General features: G+C 39.1%; 1 protein-coding gene across 3 annotated transcripts in view; it reads left to right on the top strand.

The window, feature by feature from the left end:
- Positions 1-13,787, top strand: part of ST18 (ST18 C2H2C-type zinc finger transcription factor) — a 145,611-nt gene that overhangs the window by 70,312 nt on the left and 61,512 nt on the right. For all 3 annotated transcript variants that reach the window (XM_035708335.2, XM_025477725.3, XM_035708329.2), the window contains exon 5: positions 8,944-9,143. In XM_035708335.2, the coding sequence (XP_035564228.1) occupies positions 8,944-9,143 (200 nt within the window). The remainder of the gene's footprint in view (positions 1-8,943; positions 9,144-13,787) is intronic.

Below are 13,787 nucleotides of genomic sequence, written 5' to 3'. Positions count from 1 at the left end.
ACTTGAGAAGAATGTGTATTCAGTTGATTTTGGATGTAAAGTTCTGTAGATATCTGTGAAATCCATCTGGTCCAGTGTATCATTTAAAGCTCTCGTTTCTTTGGAGATGTTGTGCTTAGAAGACCTATCGAGTATAGAAAGAGCTAGATTGAAGTCACCAAGTATAAGTGTATTGTTATCTAAGTATTTCTTCACTTTGGTTATTAATTGATTGATATATTTGCAGCTCCCACATTCAGGGCATATATATTGAGGATTGTTAAGTCCTCTTGTTGAATAGATCCTTTAAATATGATATAGTGTCCCTCTTCGTCTCTCACTACCGTCTTCGGGGTAAATTTTAGTTTATCTGATATAAGGATGGCTAATTTCTTTTGAAGACCATTTGAATGGTAAATGGTAAACCTTTTATTTTCAGGCTGTAGGTGTCCTTCTGCCTAAAATGAGTCTCTTGTAGACAGCAAATAGATGGGTCCTGCTTTTTTATCCAGTCTGAAACCCTGCGCCTTTTGATGGGGTCATTAAGCCCGTTCACATTCAGTTACTATTGACAGATATGAGTTTAGTGTCATCATGATATCTATTCAGTCCTTGTTTTTGTGGATTGTTCCACTGAACTTCTTCTTAAAGGGGAATTTTAAGAGTCCCCCTTAAAATTTCTTGCAGAGCTGGTTTGAAGGTCACATATTCTTTCAGTTCCTGCCTGTCCTGGAAGCTCTTTATCTCTCCTTCCATTCTGAATGAGAGCCTTGCTGGATAAAGTATTCTTGGTTGCATGTTCTTCTCATTTAGGACCCTGAATATATCCTGCCAGCCCTTTCTGGCCTGCCAGGTCTCTGTGTAGAGGTTTGCTGTTACCCTAATACTCCTCCCCATAAAAGTCAGGGATTTCTTGTCTCTTGCTGCTTTAAGGATCTTCTCTTTATCTTTGGAATTTGCAAGCTTAACTATTAAATGTCGAGGTGTTGAACAGTTTTTATTGATTTTAGGATGGGATCTCTCTATTTCCTGGATCTGAATGCCTGTTTGCCTTCCCAGATCAGGAAAGTTTTCAGCTATGATTTGTTCAAATACATATTCTGGCCCTCTGTCCCTTTCGGCGCCCTCAGGAACACCAATTAAACGTAGGTTTTTCTTCCTCAGGCTGTCGTTTATTTCCCTTAATCTATCGTCATGGTCTTTTAATTGTTTGTCTCTTTTTTCCTCAGTTTCCCTCTTTACCATCAACTTGTCTTCTATGTAACTCACTCGTTCTTCCACCCCGTTAACCCTCGTCGTTAGGACTTCTAGTTTGGATTGCATCCCATTCAATTGATTTTTAATTTCTGCCCGATTAGCTCTAAATTCTGCAGTCATGAAGTCTCTTGAGTCCTTTATGCTTTTTTCTAGAGCCACCAGTAGCTGTATAATAGTGCTTCCGAATTGGCTTTCTGACACTTAATTGTAATCCAGATTTTGTAACTCTGTGGGAGAGAGGACTGTTTCTGATTCTTTCTTTTGAGGTGAGGTTTTCCTTCTAGTCATTTTGCTCAGTGCAGAGTGGCCAAAAACAAGTTGTATTGGGAAAAGGAGAAAAAGAGAAGAGAGAAAGAAGGAAAGAAAAGAGAAAAAGAAAAAAGGAAGAAAAAAGAAAGAAGAGAGAAGAAAAAGAGAGAAATGAAATAAAGGGGAAAAAAGGATGGGGGAAGCAAACAAATCAGAAAGCAAAACAAAACAAAACAAACAAAACAAAACACGGGGGAGTATCTTCTCATTCTGTGTACTTTAAGTCCCTTGACTTCCCCTGGAACTTGTCCGTCTAGCTGGTCTTCTGGGGGAGGGGCCTGTTGTGCTGATTTTCAGGTGTTAGCACTTGGGGGAGCTGCTCTGCCCCCTGCCTGGTGCAGGGCTCAGTGGGGGTTGTTCACCCCGTGAGGCCCCAGGAGGAACAACCGCAGTGGCGGGGCCAGCTCTGCAGCCCTGGAGTCAGCTCCCGCAGTCACCACGGAGCTCTCCGTCTGCAGGGCCTGGAGGCTCCGGGGCGGGGCCGCTGATCTGCTCAGCTGGGGCAGGAGCGTCCTCGCTGTCCTGGGCCCTCCCGGCCTCTGCCTGTCCCGGGGGGAGGCCGGATCCTGGGCTGTGTCCCGGCGCCCTGTGCTCCGGGGCCTGCGCTGTTGGATTCGCGCTCCAACCCCTCAGCCCCCTCCGCGGAGCTGCCCCCGAGCCCCCCGAGCTGCTCCCGCCCCGCAGCCCCCTCCGCGGAGCCGCCCCCGAGCCCCCCCGAGCTGCTCCCGCCCCGCAGCCCCCTCCGCGGAGCCGCCCCCGAGCCCCCCCAGCTGCTCCCGCCCCGCAGCCCCCTCCGCGGAGCCGCCCCCGAGCCCCCCCAGCTGCTCCCGCCCCGCAGCCCCCTCCGCGGAGCCGCCCCCGAGCCCCCCGAGCTGCTCCGGGTCCCGCCGTGCGCGCTGCAGCCCTTAGGGAGCTCGGCGCACTCTCCCGGGGCGCAGGTGTCTGTTAGTGTCCCCGGGAGCCCGAGGGCATCCCCTCCCTCCTGGGTCCTGCTCCACCTCCCCGCGAGCCCCTTTCCCCCGGGAAGGTCGGTGCAGCTCCTGCTCCTCCGGGACGGGTCTCTCCTGTCCTGGGGACACTCGCCCCGGCCTCAGCCCGGCTCCTCGCGGGGCCCCTCCCCCTTGGAGGCCTTTTGTTTCTTTCTTTCTTTTTCCCCGTCTTCCTACCGTGATAGAAGCGCGGACTCTTCTCACTGTAGATTCCAGCTGGTCTCTCTTTAAATCTCAGGCCGAATTTGGAGATTTTCAGGATGATTTGAAGGTTATCTAGGTAATTTGGTGGGGACAGGTGACTGGGGACCCTACTCTTCCGCCGTCTTGCCCCTCCTCCGGAACATTCTTATTAGAGCCTGCACTGGTATATTTAATGAAAAAATTACATACATCCTCTAAGTTTAGAGATAGCAGTAATAGTTACTCTTCTCTTCTAGAATATAAGTAATAGTTACTCTTCTTTCTAGAATATAAGATTATATATATATATATATAATATAAGATTATATATCTAGAATATAAGATTTTGGATTTACTATTTTGGTGATGTGAAGGAAGAAGTTTTAGAGGATTCCACTTTTGGTTATCACTTTATTAGCCAGCAAGCCAATATATATTTTTGCATTTATGTGGTGTTGAAAGAGTCTAAACACCTTTTCATTTTGTTTATCAGTTCTTTTGTAAGTGCCTACCCACATCTTTTGCCCACTTTTTAAATTGATTCCCATTTTCTTATTTATTTGCAATAATTCTTTTTACATTCTGTATATACATTTTTAAAAATAAAGATAAATTGCAAATACCTTCTCCCACTCAGTAGCTTGGTTTTTCTACTGTCTTGTTAGTCTTTTAAATCCATAATTCTTCTGGAATTGTTCATTGTATACACTATAAGGTAGGAGTCAAAACATTTTATTTTTCAGATAGCTATCCAGTTGACTCAGTGCCATTCATTGAAGAAACAACCCTTTTCTCAATGACATCATTGTCAAAAATTGACCATATATGTGTGAGCCTATTTCTAGACCCAGTGGATGGAACATCTATTCTGTTTCATTACTCTGTTTATGCTTGCACAGCACCCTATGTCAAGTACAATAGGTTTATGATAAACTTTGACATTCACAACTATAAAGTCTTTCAACTTTGTTGTATTCTTCAAGATGGTTTATACTATTCTTAATTCTTTTTATTTTCATACAAATTTTAGAATTAAGTGGTTAATTTCTAAAAAAAATTTGTTCTTGGGGTTTTGTTTGAGATTGTGTTGGATCTAATATAAATTTGGGGAGAATTGAAATCTTGCAATACTGAATCTTTTATTCTATACACTTCTTATGTTTCTCTATTCAGTTCTTTAATTTTCTTTAAATGTCTGCATAAGTTTTATATATCTTTTGTTAGATTTATTCCTAAGCATTTATATTTCTGTGCATTATAAATGGTTTTATTTTAAAAATATTTTTCTAATTTTTTATTGATGGTTTACAGAAGTTCAAATAATTTTTAATGACTTAATTATATTTGCTTCCTTCTTTTAATGTTTTATCTGTAGAATCTTTTGGATTTTCTTCAAATAAAATCATGTCTGAAAATAATAATAGTTTAAGTTTTTTTCTTTTTAAATCATTATACCTTTTTTTCTGCCAGTCATCTTAATTCAAATTCATACTTCTTGGTCTTTTCTATAAGCCTGTGGTATTCTTCCTAATTAAAAGATATCTGTTTTTAATACCCACTATGAATATTCCACAGAAATGGAGCATATAGTTTCCTTAGGCTCAGAGATTCATAGTTTTCATTGTTTTTTCTATTTTATTCTTTTGGGAGAGTGTACTAAGAATGTATATATATATTGCCAAACCTGCATTTTTAAATTTGTTACATGTCTTCTTGTAACTTGCATTGAGAATTTATTAATGTGGAAAATAAACTGGAAAACTGTAGATCCCAGTGTATATTGAACAGATTTTGGGGATTCATAGTTCCCTAATTTGTTTTATTCTTTTTTGAAATCTACAAAAAAAAAAAATTGACTTCTAAACATACTTCCAGCACTGGGTCTATCATTAATGTTATCTAAATGCTGTGTTTCTCAATCATTGTTTTGAGTAAAATTTCACCATATGTTGTCATCAGAGGGAATACTGTTTCCAATTAGAATCTGAGTTTCTAAATGGAAACATTTCTCAAATACATAACCAAAATTTTCTCTCAAGTAAAAATACAGATCTTTCAAAGATATTTTAATAAAATCAAAGCCACAGATATGAAATATGGTGTTGAAAGGTATTTGGTGCATTGATAAAGTTCCCTGGAGGACTCAGGATGTTTAAAGCAACAGTTTGATTGAATAGAACAATAAATGCAGGGCTGAGTGTATTTTTTCTCTTTCTTTCTCATCTACTAGAAAAATATAGATAATAGAGCTCATTTATTTCCTTAACATTTCAGAGCTTCACAGATGGGAAAACACAACCCAGTGGAAATTATTTCTGGCAACCTTGAGAAGATATGTTAGCATTTTGTGGCATTTCTTTCAGTGACATGTAAAGCATGGCTTTCCCTCATTGCAGTGTCACAGTGAAGTGTCACAATAAAGCCAAAATAGTGTGCCCTTAGGGAAAACTAGGAAAAGGGACCATTTTCCATGCACACACAAAGGGTAATATTTATTATAAAGCCTTTCATTTTAGCTCCAAATGCTTCCTGGACCATGGCTACTTTGCAATGGAGAAATGCAGAGAATGTCAGATTTAAAGCAAATGCTATGTGTAAATATCATGTAATTTATATAAATGTAAATAATATGTAAAAAATTAGAAAGCATTTATGGACATACAAGCAGGCATAAATCTGTACAGTGTGCTTGGGAGAGTTTGTGATGTTGCATTGTCTCAGCATTAGCCTGATGTTGGTGGAGTCCAGGAGCACTGACCTGGGAGTCCGAACAGTTCTATCTTAACCTATTTTAGCCACTACCAGGACAGATGTTATCTTCTCTATCCACAACATGTGATGTAGAAATTACTTGTATTCAAGGGATAAGGAATTTGGTGTTCCAAAAAATTCAATTATTTTTCCCAGATTATACAGATAATATTACTTAAGGAACTTTATACGTAGAATCAAATAACAATAATTTATTTTAAGCTAAATTTGTACTTTTGATAAAATCTTACATATCCTCTTCATCCTTGCACAGTTATTATTTGGACCTAAACACTGAACTTGATTTTTACTACCATTACATGTCATCTCATTAAGTTCACTCTACTACTCCAGACTATGGACGTTTGGGGGAGGGAGCTTAATTAGATTTGCAACATCATTCCCTTGCTGAAACTCAGTATCATCTCCAGATCTGATGAGTGTCCTATTTATCTGCACCTCAATCACTGGGCAAAGAGCCCTGTGACAGGCAGCTTCCTTCCAGTTAAAGAGGTGGCTGGTTGATCCAGGTCTGACTTCACCCAGTTGTTAAATACATATGGAAATTTGTTTTAATTTGGCAACACTTAGGAGAGAGCATGAGCTTTGGGGTCCAATAGCCTAGGATTCAAATATCAGCCCCACTGATTATCATATATGATTTTGAGAATGATACTTGATTTTTTTAAAGGTTTTTATTTATTTATTCATGAGAGATACAGAGAGGCACAGACACAGGCAGAGGGAGAAGCAGGGTCCATGCAGGGAGCCTGATGTGGGATTTGATCCCAGGTCTCTGGGATCATGCCCTGGGCTGAAGGCGGCGCTAAACCACTGAGCCACCTGGGCTGCCTGATATTTGTCTTTGTAAATGAGCTTTGATAACAATCTTAACAAGACAAAGTTTGTAAGGGTCTTATGGGTAGTAAATGTTCAGTCTCATTCATCAAACATCAAAGAAAGAAATGACATTTTTCTGACTGACCAGTTCTTTATTAACTAGTCATCACCAAGGTCTTATTGGTTAGTGTTCCCTGGTATCTTTGTTTTGATAAACTTTCTTGGTCTCTTTCCCAGTACGAGTGTATGCTTAAATTGGTTTTTAGAATCTACTTTTCTTCCCTGTTTAATACCTAAATGATATTTGCCAGGAGCCTCTCATCATGGTTTGAGATAATAGTTTAGTGGTCTTGTATATTTTCTGAGTATTTTTGATGGAAGTTCACTGGATTCAGAAGACTTTAACTAGTTTGGGGAACTCCTTAAACTCTCCTCACATACCTAGGAAATTTATCCTTTTTGATATATTTCTCTGTCCCTCTTCCTTCCAAGATCAGTCTTCTCCTTGACAAAGAAAACTAGCATAAGGGTAACTCTGCTTCTTTATGCCTTCTCCCAATATATCACAACTGCATGTTGTAGACTTTTCCTTGACAAACCAGCATATATGTAGGCCATGTAAGTTTCCACTGTCTATAGTCTTCATATAAAGGCAGGTTTTTCCTCCCATAGTCATCTGGTTATATTCTCTTTTGTTCCATCTTCTATACAGAGTCACTTTAAATTTGGGCTCATCAGAGAGATTTTGCAAAGGGAAATTAGTTTATTTGGGAACTTCAGTATTCTCTTCCTCAGGAGAATTTTAAATTATTCACTTTTTAATCTTTTTTGAGAGATTTCTAACCTCTAGGATTTTCTCTCCTTCCAGATTCTTTTTTTTTTTTTTTTTCCTGGAAGGAATAGCCCTTTCTTTTCCCTATGAAGTTTTTTTAATCTACTGTTCTAAGTTCAAGAATTCTTTTTTTTTTTTAAGGATTTTATGTATTTATTCATGAGAGACACACACACAGAGAGAGAGAGAGAGAGAGGCAGAGACACAGGCAGAGGGAGAAGCAGGCTCCATGCAAGGAGCCTAATGTGGGACTTGATCCCCAGTCTCCAGAATCAAGCCCTGGACTGAAGGCAGATGCTCAACCACAAAGCCACCCAGGCATCCCTGCTCCTGATGGTTAATAGATAATGGAAATTATCTATTTTATTATCCAGTGTATTTATTGAATGGACTTTTATGTTCTCTTTTTAGTTTAAAAGTATTTCCATTTCATATTAAAAGTCCTGTATGCTTTTTTTTTATGTCCATTTCATTTTTAAACTTTTATTGGGATTGTATGGGCTATAGGCAGTAGCCATCAATGTGATCAAGGAAATGTGCAGTGCTCACCACTCTTAAACTAGCCTGATCCTCGATGAATGTCAATAACTTCTATGGGGATCAGGAGGCTCCATGATCAGCATCTAACATTTTCTTGTTCCATCACCCTTTCATGGAAGCCAGGTGTCCCTAAATTCAAGAATTCTTGAACAACTATAATCAATTTTTAGGAACAGGTCACCATCTTTGCATTAATATATCCAAGAGGATAATTTAAGACCTTTGTCTATTTGATAATATTACTGAGTATCCAATCTTTTTTTTTGCATGTGATAGAGTAAGTAATATCTCAAATACTGAGTCTAAGATTCTCTAGTTTGCACTTTTGCTTCTAAAGCTCTTGCATTTTTCTTCAAAGGGCATTTTAATAAATATCTCTCACAGATTCACTGTGGGCCAAACCCTCTGGTCTCCCTGGATCTTGCCAAGAGAATATTTGTCTTAACTTCAGGATCTGCATTAATTCTGAGTGAGCTCTATGTAGGAAATCTGCTTTGAAAAGGCCGCCTTCAGGAGTATTTCCAAATAAAATCATATGAGGACAGGAGTAAGGATAAACTGTTGTCCATTTTTATGAAATCCAATCTTATTTCTCCTCCTTTTATTTGTTTGTTCTGTGTGCCAAATGTGTGAGAATCAGAAGGCAGGATGCCAGGTAGCATCTTTTCACCTTTTTAATTTTGTGTGTGTGTGTGTGTGTGTGTGTGTGTGTGTGTGTGTGTGTGTGTGTGACTGGATATGGGCTGACATAATGTTCCTAGCTTGCCCCTCCTTTTATGCTTTTCTTTTTCAGGTCAAAGCTCAGGATGTGGCATCTCAAGTTTGATGTGCAACTGTGGCAGAGATAAGCAGTTTGGGTAGCAAACAACTATTTGTAAAACCTTGTGATTTACCCATACTGGACACGTGTTTTTGTGTCTGGTGGTATATTTTTCACATTAGCTGTTTCTTAGGATTAGCAAACCAGTGCAAATCTTGTTTCATCCCTCCCTGGGTATTTAATGTAGTGCCAAGCAAAGCACAGATTAACATATGCTTACTCAGGATTAAGGATGAATTTTTTTTTTTTAACTCTTCTGATAGGCAGTAAAATAGAATCCACACAGTTCAGTAGATTCAATGGATGGGCTGTTTTCGTTAGTGCCAACAACTCACCCTAAACCTTTAGTCCTAGGTCCACAGGCTTTGGGTTATACTTCATGGAAATCAAATGACAAGTAGCAGTAAAGTCTCCATGTTCTTAATTTGCCTCAATCACTGCAGTGCTGCATATGATTGCTCCATGGCGAAGAAGAGGAGAGCTGCAGAGCAGGCTTTGGGCGTCCCAGTCAACAAGAGAAAATCCCTGCTAATGAAGCCCCGACACTACAGCCCAAACCTGGACTGCAGAGAAGAATGTGATGACAGGACCCAGGCGGAGGAGGAAGATGGCTTCGCAGAAGCCAGCGATCACACTGCCACAGGTAGCAAGCGGGTGTGGCACAAACTTTATCTACTTCCTGACACCAAATCCTCGGTCTTTAGAATATATAGTCCGTGTGCTGTAGAAGCACATTCTCATTTGGAAGCAAAATCAAACATTTATTTCACTCAGCATCCATTTCCCAAGAACCAATTTTTTTTAAATCAGTAACTGCAGAGAGTCTAAATATAAGCTGTGGAGAGAGTCCTTGCCTGAGTTCATTTTCAAAAGCACAGAATTGGACTGTGCCTCTTTTTGAAGAAAATGAAAGATACTAAGCCTTAAAGTTAAAGAGTACCTTGACTCCCTAATAGGATGGATGTCTATCCCTGAAAGAACCCCTAAAAATGAAAGGATATATTTAAGCTTAAGGTATCTCAGTTATGACATATATAAATAAGGACATTTGATTTTTTGTTTTATAAACAGAGTGTTATTTGCCCCCCAAAAAATATAATTGATAATAGCAACACAGACTAATGCAGATGGCTTGTGACCTTAATCTTTTCACCATTTTTAATATAAATGCTTATAGAAATGGACTTAGCAGAAGGGATCTGAAGTTGGCACCCTAGTGTCTTCTTCAGTAGGAAAATGATGTGTTATAGAAAATGCATCACTGTGCCCATTAGTTCTGAGACAAATGATTTTCGATCATCTTTAGGCACACATTATATTTCATGAATTCGATTCTTCACTCACTCATGAAATACTGTTTGCATGCTAAGTGATATGTAGTTACTACTTTGAAATTTTAGGATGTGTTTCTCCCCAGTCTACAGTTACTCCTATTAGGTTCCTGGTAGTCATAGTGCCTCCAGGAGTTGGACCATCACCAACTACTTTGTGCATGAGGCTGAAATTGAAGGATATGCAAAATATCTAAAAAATTTATGAAAAAAATGGAAATCAAAAGCTGGACTGATTAGAAAATGAAATGAGGTGTACATCTATTCTATGAAATAGTTATTTTCTGAATGTGACTTTTTAAGGAATTAAAACATACTAAATAAGATGTTATTTGAAAAGAATAATAATAAACCAAAGGTATAATAAACCAAAGGCAAAGAGCTCTTAGATTATAAATATCTATTATAGACAGAATTAGAGTAACAGCAATAGGAATTACTAGAAAAGATACAAAAGCATACTCACTGACTGAGCACAAAAGTCAGAGCCCAACCATTAGATCTTCAGTAATCTTGGCTTGCAAGTAAGTTGAGATTCTGTAGTGAAAACAAAGTTGTATGCTGATTTGACAGTGTTTAAGCAAATGTCCTGGCTTTTCTGAATTTACCATATGGCTTAAAGCTTATCTGTAAATTATAATCATCCTTGACTGTTTCTGTTTCCTTGAGCTGGTCATTTTTGTGGATTTATGAAAATTGCCGTTTGAATATAGTATTAGGGAAGGTCCTTGAATTGATGTGGTTAGACTTGAGGCATAATTCATTTGGTTGACATTAATTCACCGGGTATTTTTTTATATGGGCATCTTTTTACACCAACACATTCTTGTAAGTGCCTTAGGGACAAGGACTGTATCTGCCCACTGGACCTCCTGCATTTTCTTTTTGGACCTCCTGCCTTTTATGTTAGTCGTGTGATGATCGTAGATGCTTAGTATCAACCTAGAAAATATACTGTCTAGATGTACTCAGTGAAACATTCAGTTACAAACACTGATGGACATCTATTTGCAGGTTCACAAATGTTATCTATTTTTATATTTAGCACTGGAAGCACTGCTAATAATGAATATGCTGAAATTATAGTGGTAGTGGCCATTATTTTTGAATTCTTAATATATTCCAGGCACATAAATTATATCATTTAATCCACCCAACAATGACATGAGGTATGCATGATTATGGTCCCAATTTTACAGATGAGATCATTGAAGACCAAAGAGATTTAATGCTTAAGGTAATGCAGCTTGTAGGTGTTGAAAAGAAGATAATTAGGACACAATTGAAGGATAAGCAAAATAATTATTTCCCAGCTAACCGTGCTCCATAATCCAATCATCCATGCTCTGACTACCTTTAGAAAGTAGATAGGACAGTTGAATTCATTTAATGGCAAAACTATGTCTCATACCCTGAAGTAGCTGTTTTTCAAAGAGCTGCAGGTGGGCATTAATGGTGATAGAAGAGAAAGTAGACAAAAACACACAGATAACACCTTCTTCACTGGGGCAAACAGAATACAAGCTTGCAAAGTACTAGCAGAAGGTAGGACAAGCTCAGGTTTTCCCAACACAGACAAGGAAAAGACGGGTTACCGAGAAGTGAGATTAGCCAAATGTATGGAGTCCCTCCTCAGTTTCTAAGCTCATGCTCTTGACTCAGAGATATCTGTCAAAATTATAGGAACTCTAGGGGCTGAGATGATCATTTTAACACATCTCTCAACAAAGCGCAAATAAGGGATAAGCCACACTGGTTTTAGAACTTTGAAAGATAAATTCATTTTTTCTAGTGCTTTTATTCCCAGCAAGATTTACATATTCAAGAGACCTGGAAAACTAGTTTATCTATACAAGTAATTTTGATAGTTTCCGAAACAGAACTAAAATCCAATTGTAAAAAATCCAGTTATATTAAAGGAGTCAAACTCAAAACTTGTGATTTTCAGAGGAATTTTTAAAGTTGTTTTGAGCAGAACAGCTGATACATAATGTGGGAATCCATTAGCATATACTTTCTAGGATTACCAGACCCCTTGGAGTAGAGACTTTGGTTTTAAGCAAATAAATAAATATGAACTTTTTCATATCCAGCAAAAACATTTATTATTTTACTCTATGTTATAGAAGGTGTCATCCAGCTCCAGCCTCTTCTCCTGGTCCACACTTTGAAATGTTTTCAGGGGGAGGAAGGGGTGTGCTAGGTAAACTCCAACTCTCTGACTGCTCCAGGGGAGTGTGCCTTAGGAATTTTCTGACCTACACTGTTGTACTGAGAAAGCCAAGGTGTGGTTACCTGTTAGTTTTTGTCTTGTTATTGCTGTTTATTCATTTTTACATATTTTATTTATAATTTAGGAGTCATTGATTTTGATTGAAAGTCAACTGACAATTGCATTTTAGTATCTTCTTATAATTTCACTCTTGAAAGTATCTGAACTTGGGAAAATAATAGACTATTAGTATGCTGAACAGTTTCTTCTAAGGGTTGCTGTGTTTTGTAAACATCAGTAGAGACATACGACCTTCCTGGGCTGTGGGATCTGGGATAGCTTTGTGCAGAAGAATGGGCATAGGGTCAGGAAACCGTGGCCCTGGGTCTGGATCTCAGCCCCTCCACCTCCACCCCCTCCGCCACTGGCTAGCTGTGATCTTGATCTCCTAGCCCCTTAGGAAATAGTTTCCCTTCTATAAAATGGAGTAGAAAATCTCTTTCTTGTTGTTACTGTAAAGATTAAGTGCAGTAAGGAATACCATGCCAGGAACATAACAGTTTATTGTTCTAGGATGTCACTGGATCTTCCTCATTTAAAAGATGAGGACCCAGGACTCAAGAGATGCAGGCCTGCCCCAAGGTCACACAGGCAGGTGTTGCTGGGCCAGCAGCTCAGCGCCAGTCTCTGGACCTCAAAATCATAGAGGTTTTCCCTCCATGTTGTGCATTGTGCATTGAAACTCCAGTTTCTGAAGGTAATTACCTTCAGAATAGCAATTCCATAGCATATGTGACATGGGTGCTAAACTGGTTCAGTCTCTTTCACACTGTGGACTGTGCCTATTCTCAGGGATCAGTTTCATCTTATTTGTGTGGAGGGTCCCATGTATTCTCTGCTGTTACTATCATCTGAAGTTGTATCTGGGGAAGGGAGAAGACAGCCATCATTTACTGAACACCTGTTGTGTGGCTTCTGCTTTGTGCGTGTTCCCATGTAGACTCTGCAGTGTGCCTTACTGTGAGTGAGGACATGGGGTTCAGAAAGGTCAAGGATGCCTTGAGGTTTGCACAGACTTGAGCTTACAAGCCCAGAATCAAAACCAGGTTAGTTATTTCACTGACAAAGGTATGTCAGTGAATGAATCACTGGGCCACCGATGAAAATAAAAACACACTAATGTAAAAAGGTAGGCAGCCCATTACAAAGCAAAGAGAAAAAAGAACCTCGTCACAGATCTGTCAGGTTCAAAAGCTAACTCAACTTTTTTTTTTTTTTTTAATAATGATAGTGAAAGCCAGAGAGGGGTGGGTATATGGAAAGTTGGTTTGCAAATTTGTGGAACATCCATGGAAACCATCGCGTGTGATACACGTAGGCACCTCTATCGGCAGGACTCCTCTCTTTCTGAAGAATAATTAATAAATATTTTCTTTTAGCATATAACAAACAGTTGAACCAAACAATTATGTAAACTGGAAATGACCCAAAATGCTAGCAGTTGGCAGCAGCACAGTGAAACGCATTGTCGTGCACATGTGCGTTTTTGTCACTCCCGCCTCTCTGGTGATCTGCACTTAATAGGAATATTTTAAACTATGTAGCTAAGCAACAGAGGTAATTGTTGCTTTCTAGAGCTTTTGTTAGCACTCTAACACAGCCCAAATATGCATAATTAGGTATAATGTCTATAAATCATTATTGTACACATGTGGGTAGTTAAGTGGAGTGAGAGAATAGTTCA

This window comes from Canis lupus, chromosome 29 (assembly GCF_003254725.2).
Source record: "Canis lupus dingo isolate Sandy chromosome 29, ASM325472v2, whole genome shotgun sequence".
Classification (NCBI taxonomy): domain Eukaryota; kingdom Metazoa; phylum Chordata; class Mammalia; order Carnivora; family Canidae; genus Canis; species Canis lupus.
The sequence above is the reverse complement of the archived record's forward strand: the minus strand, read 5'-3'. Positions and strand labels throughout refer to the sequence as shown.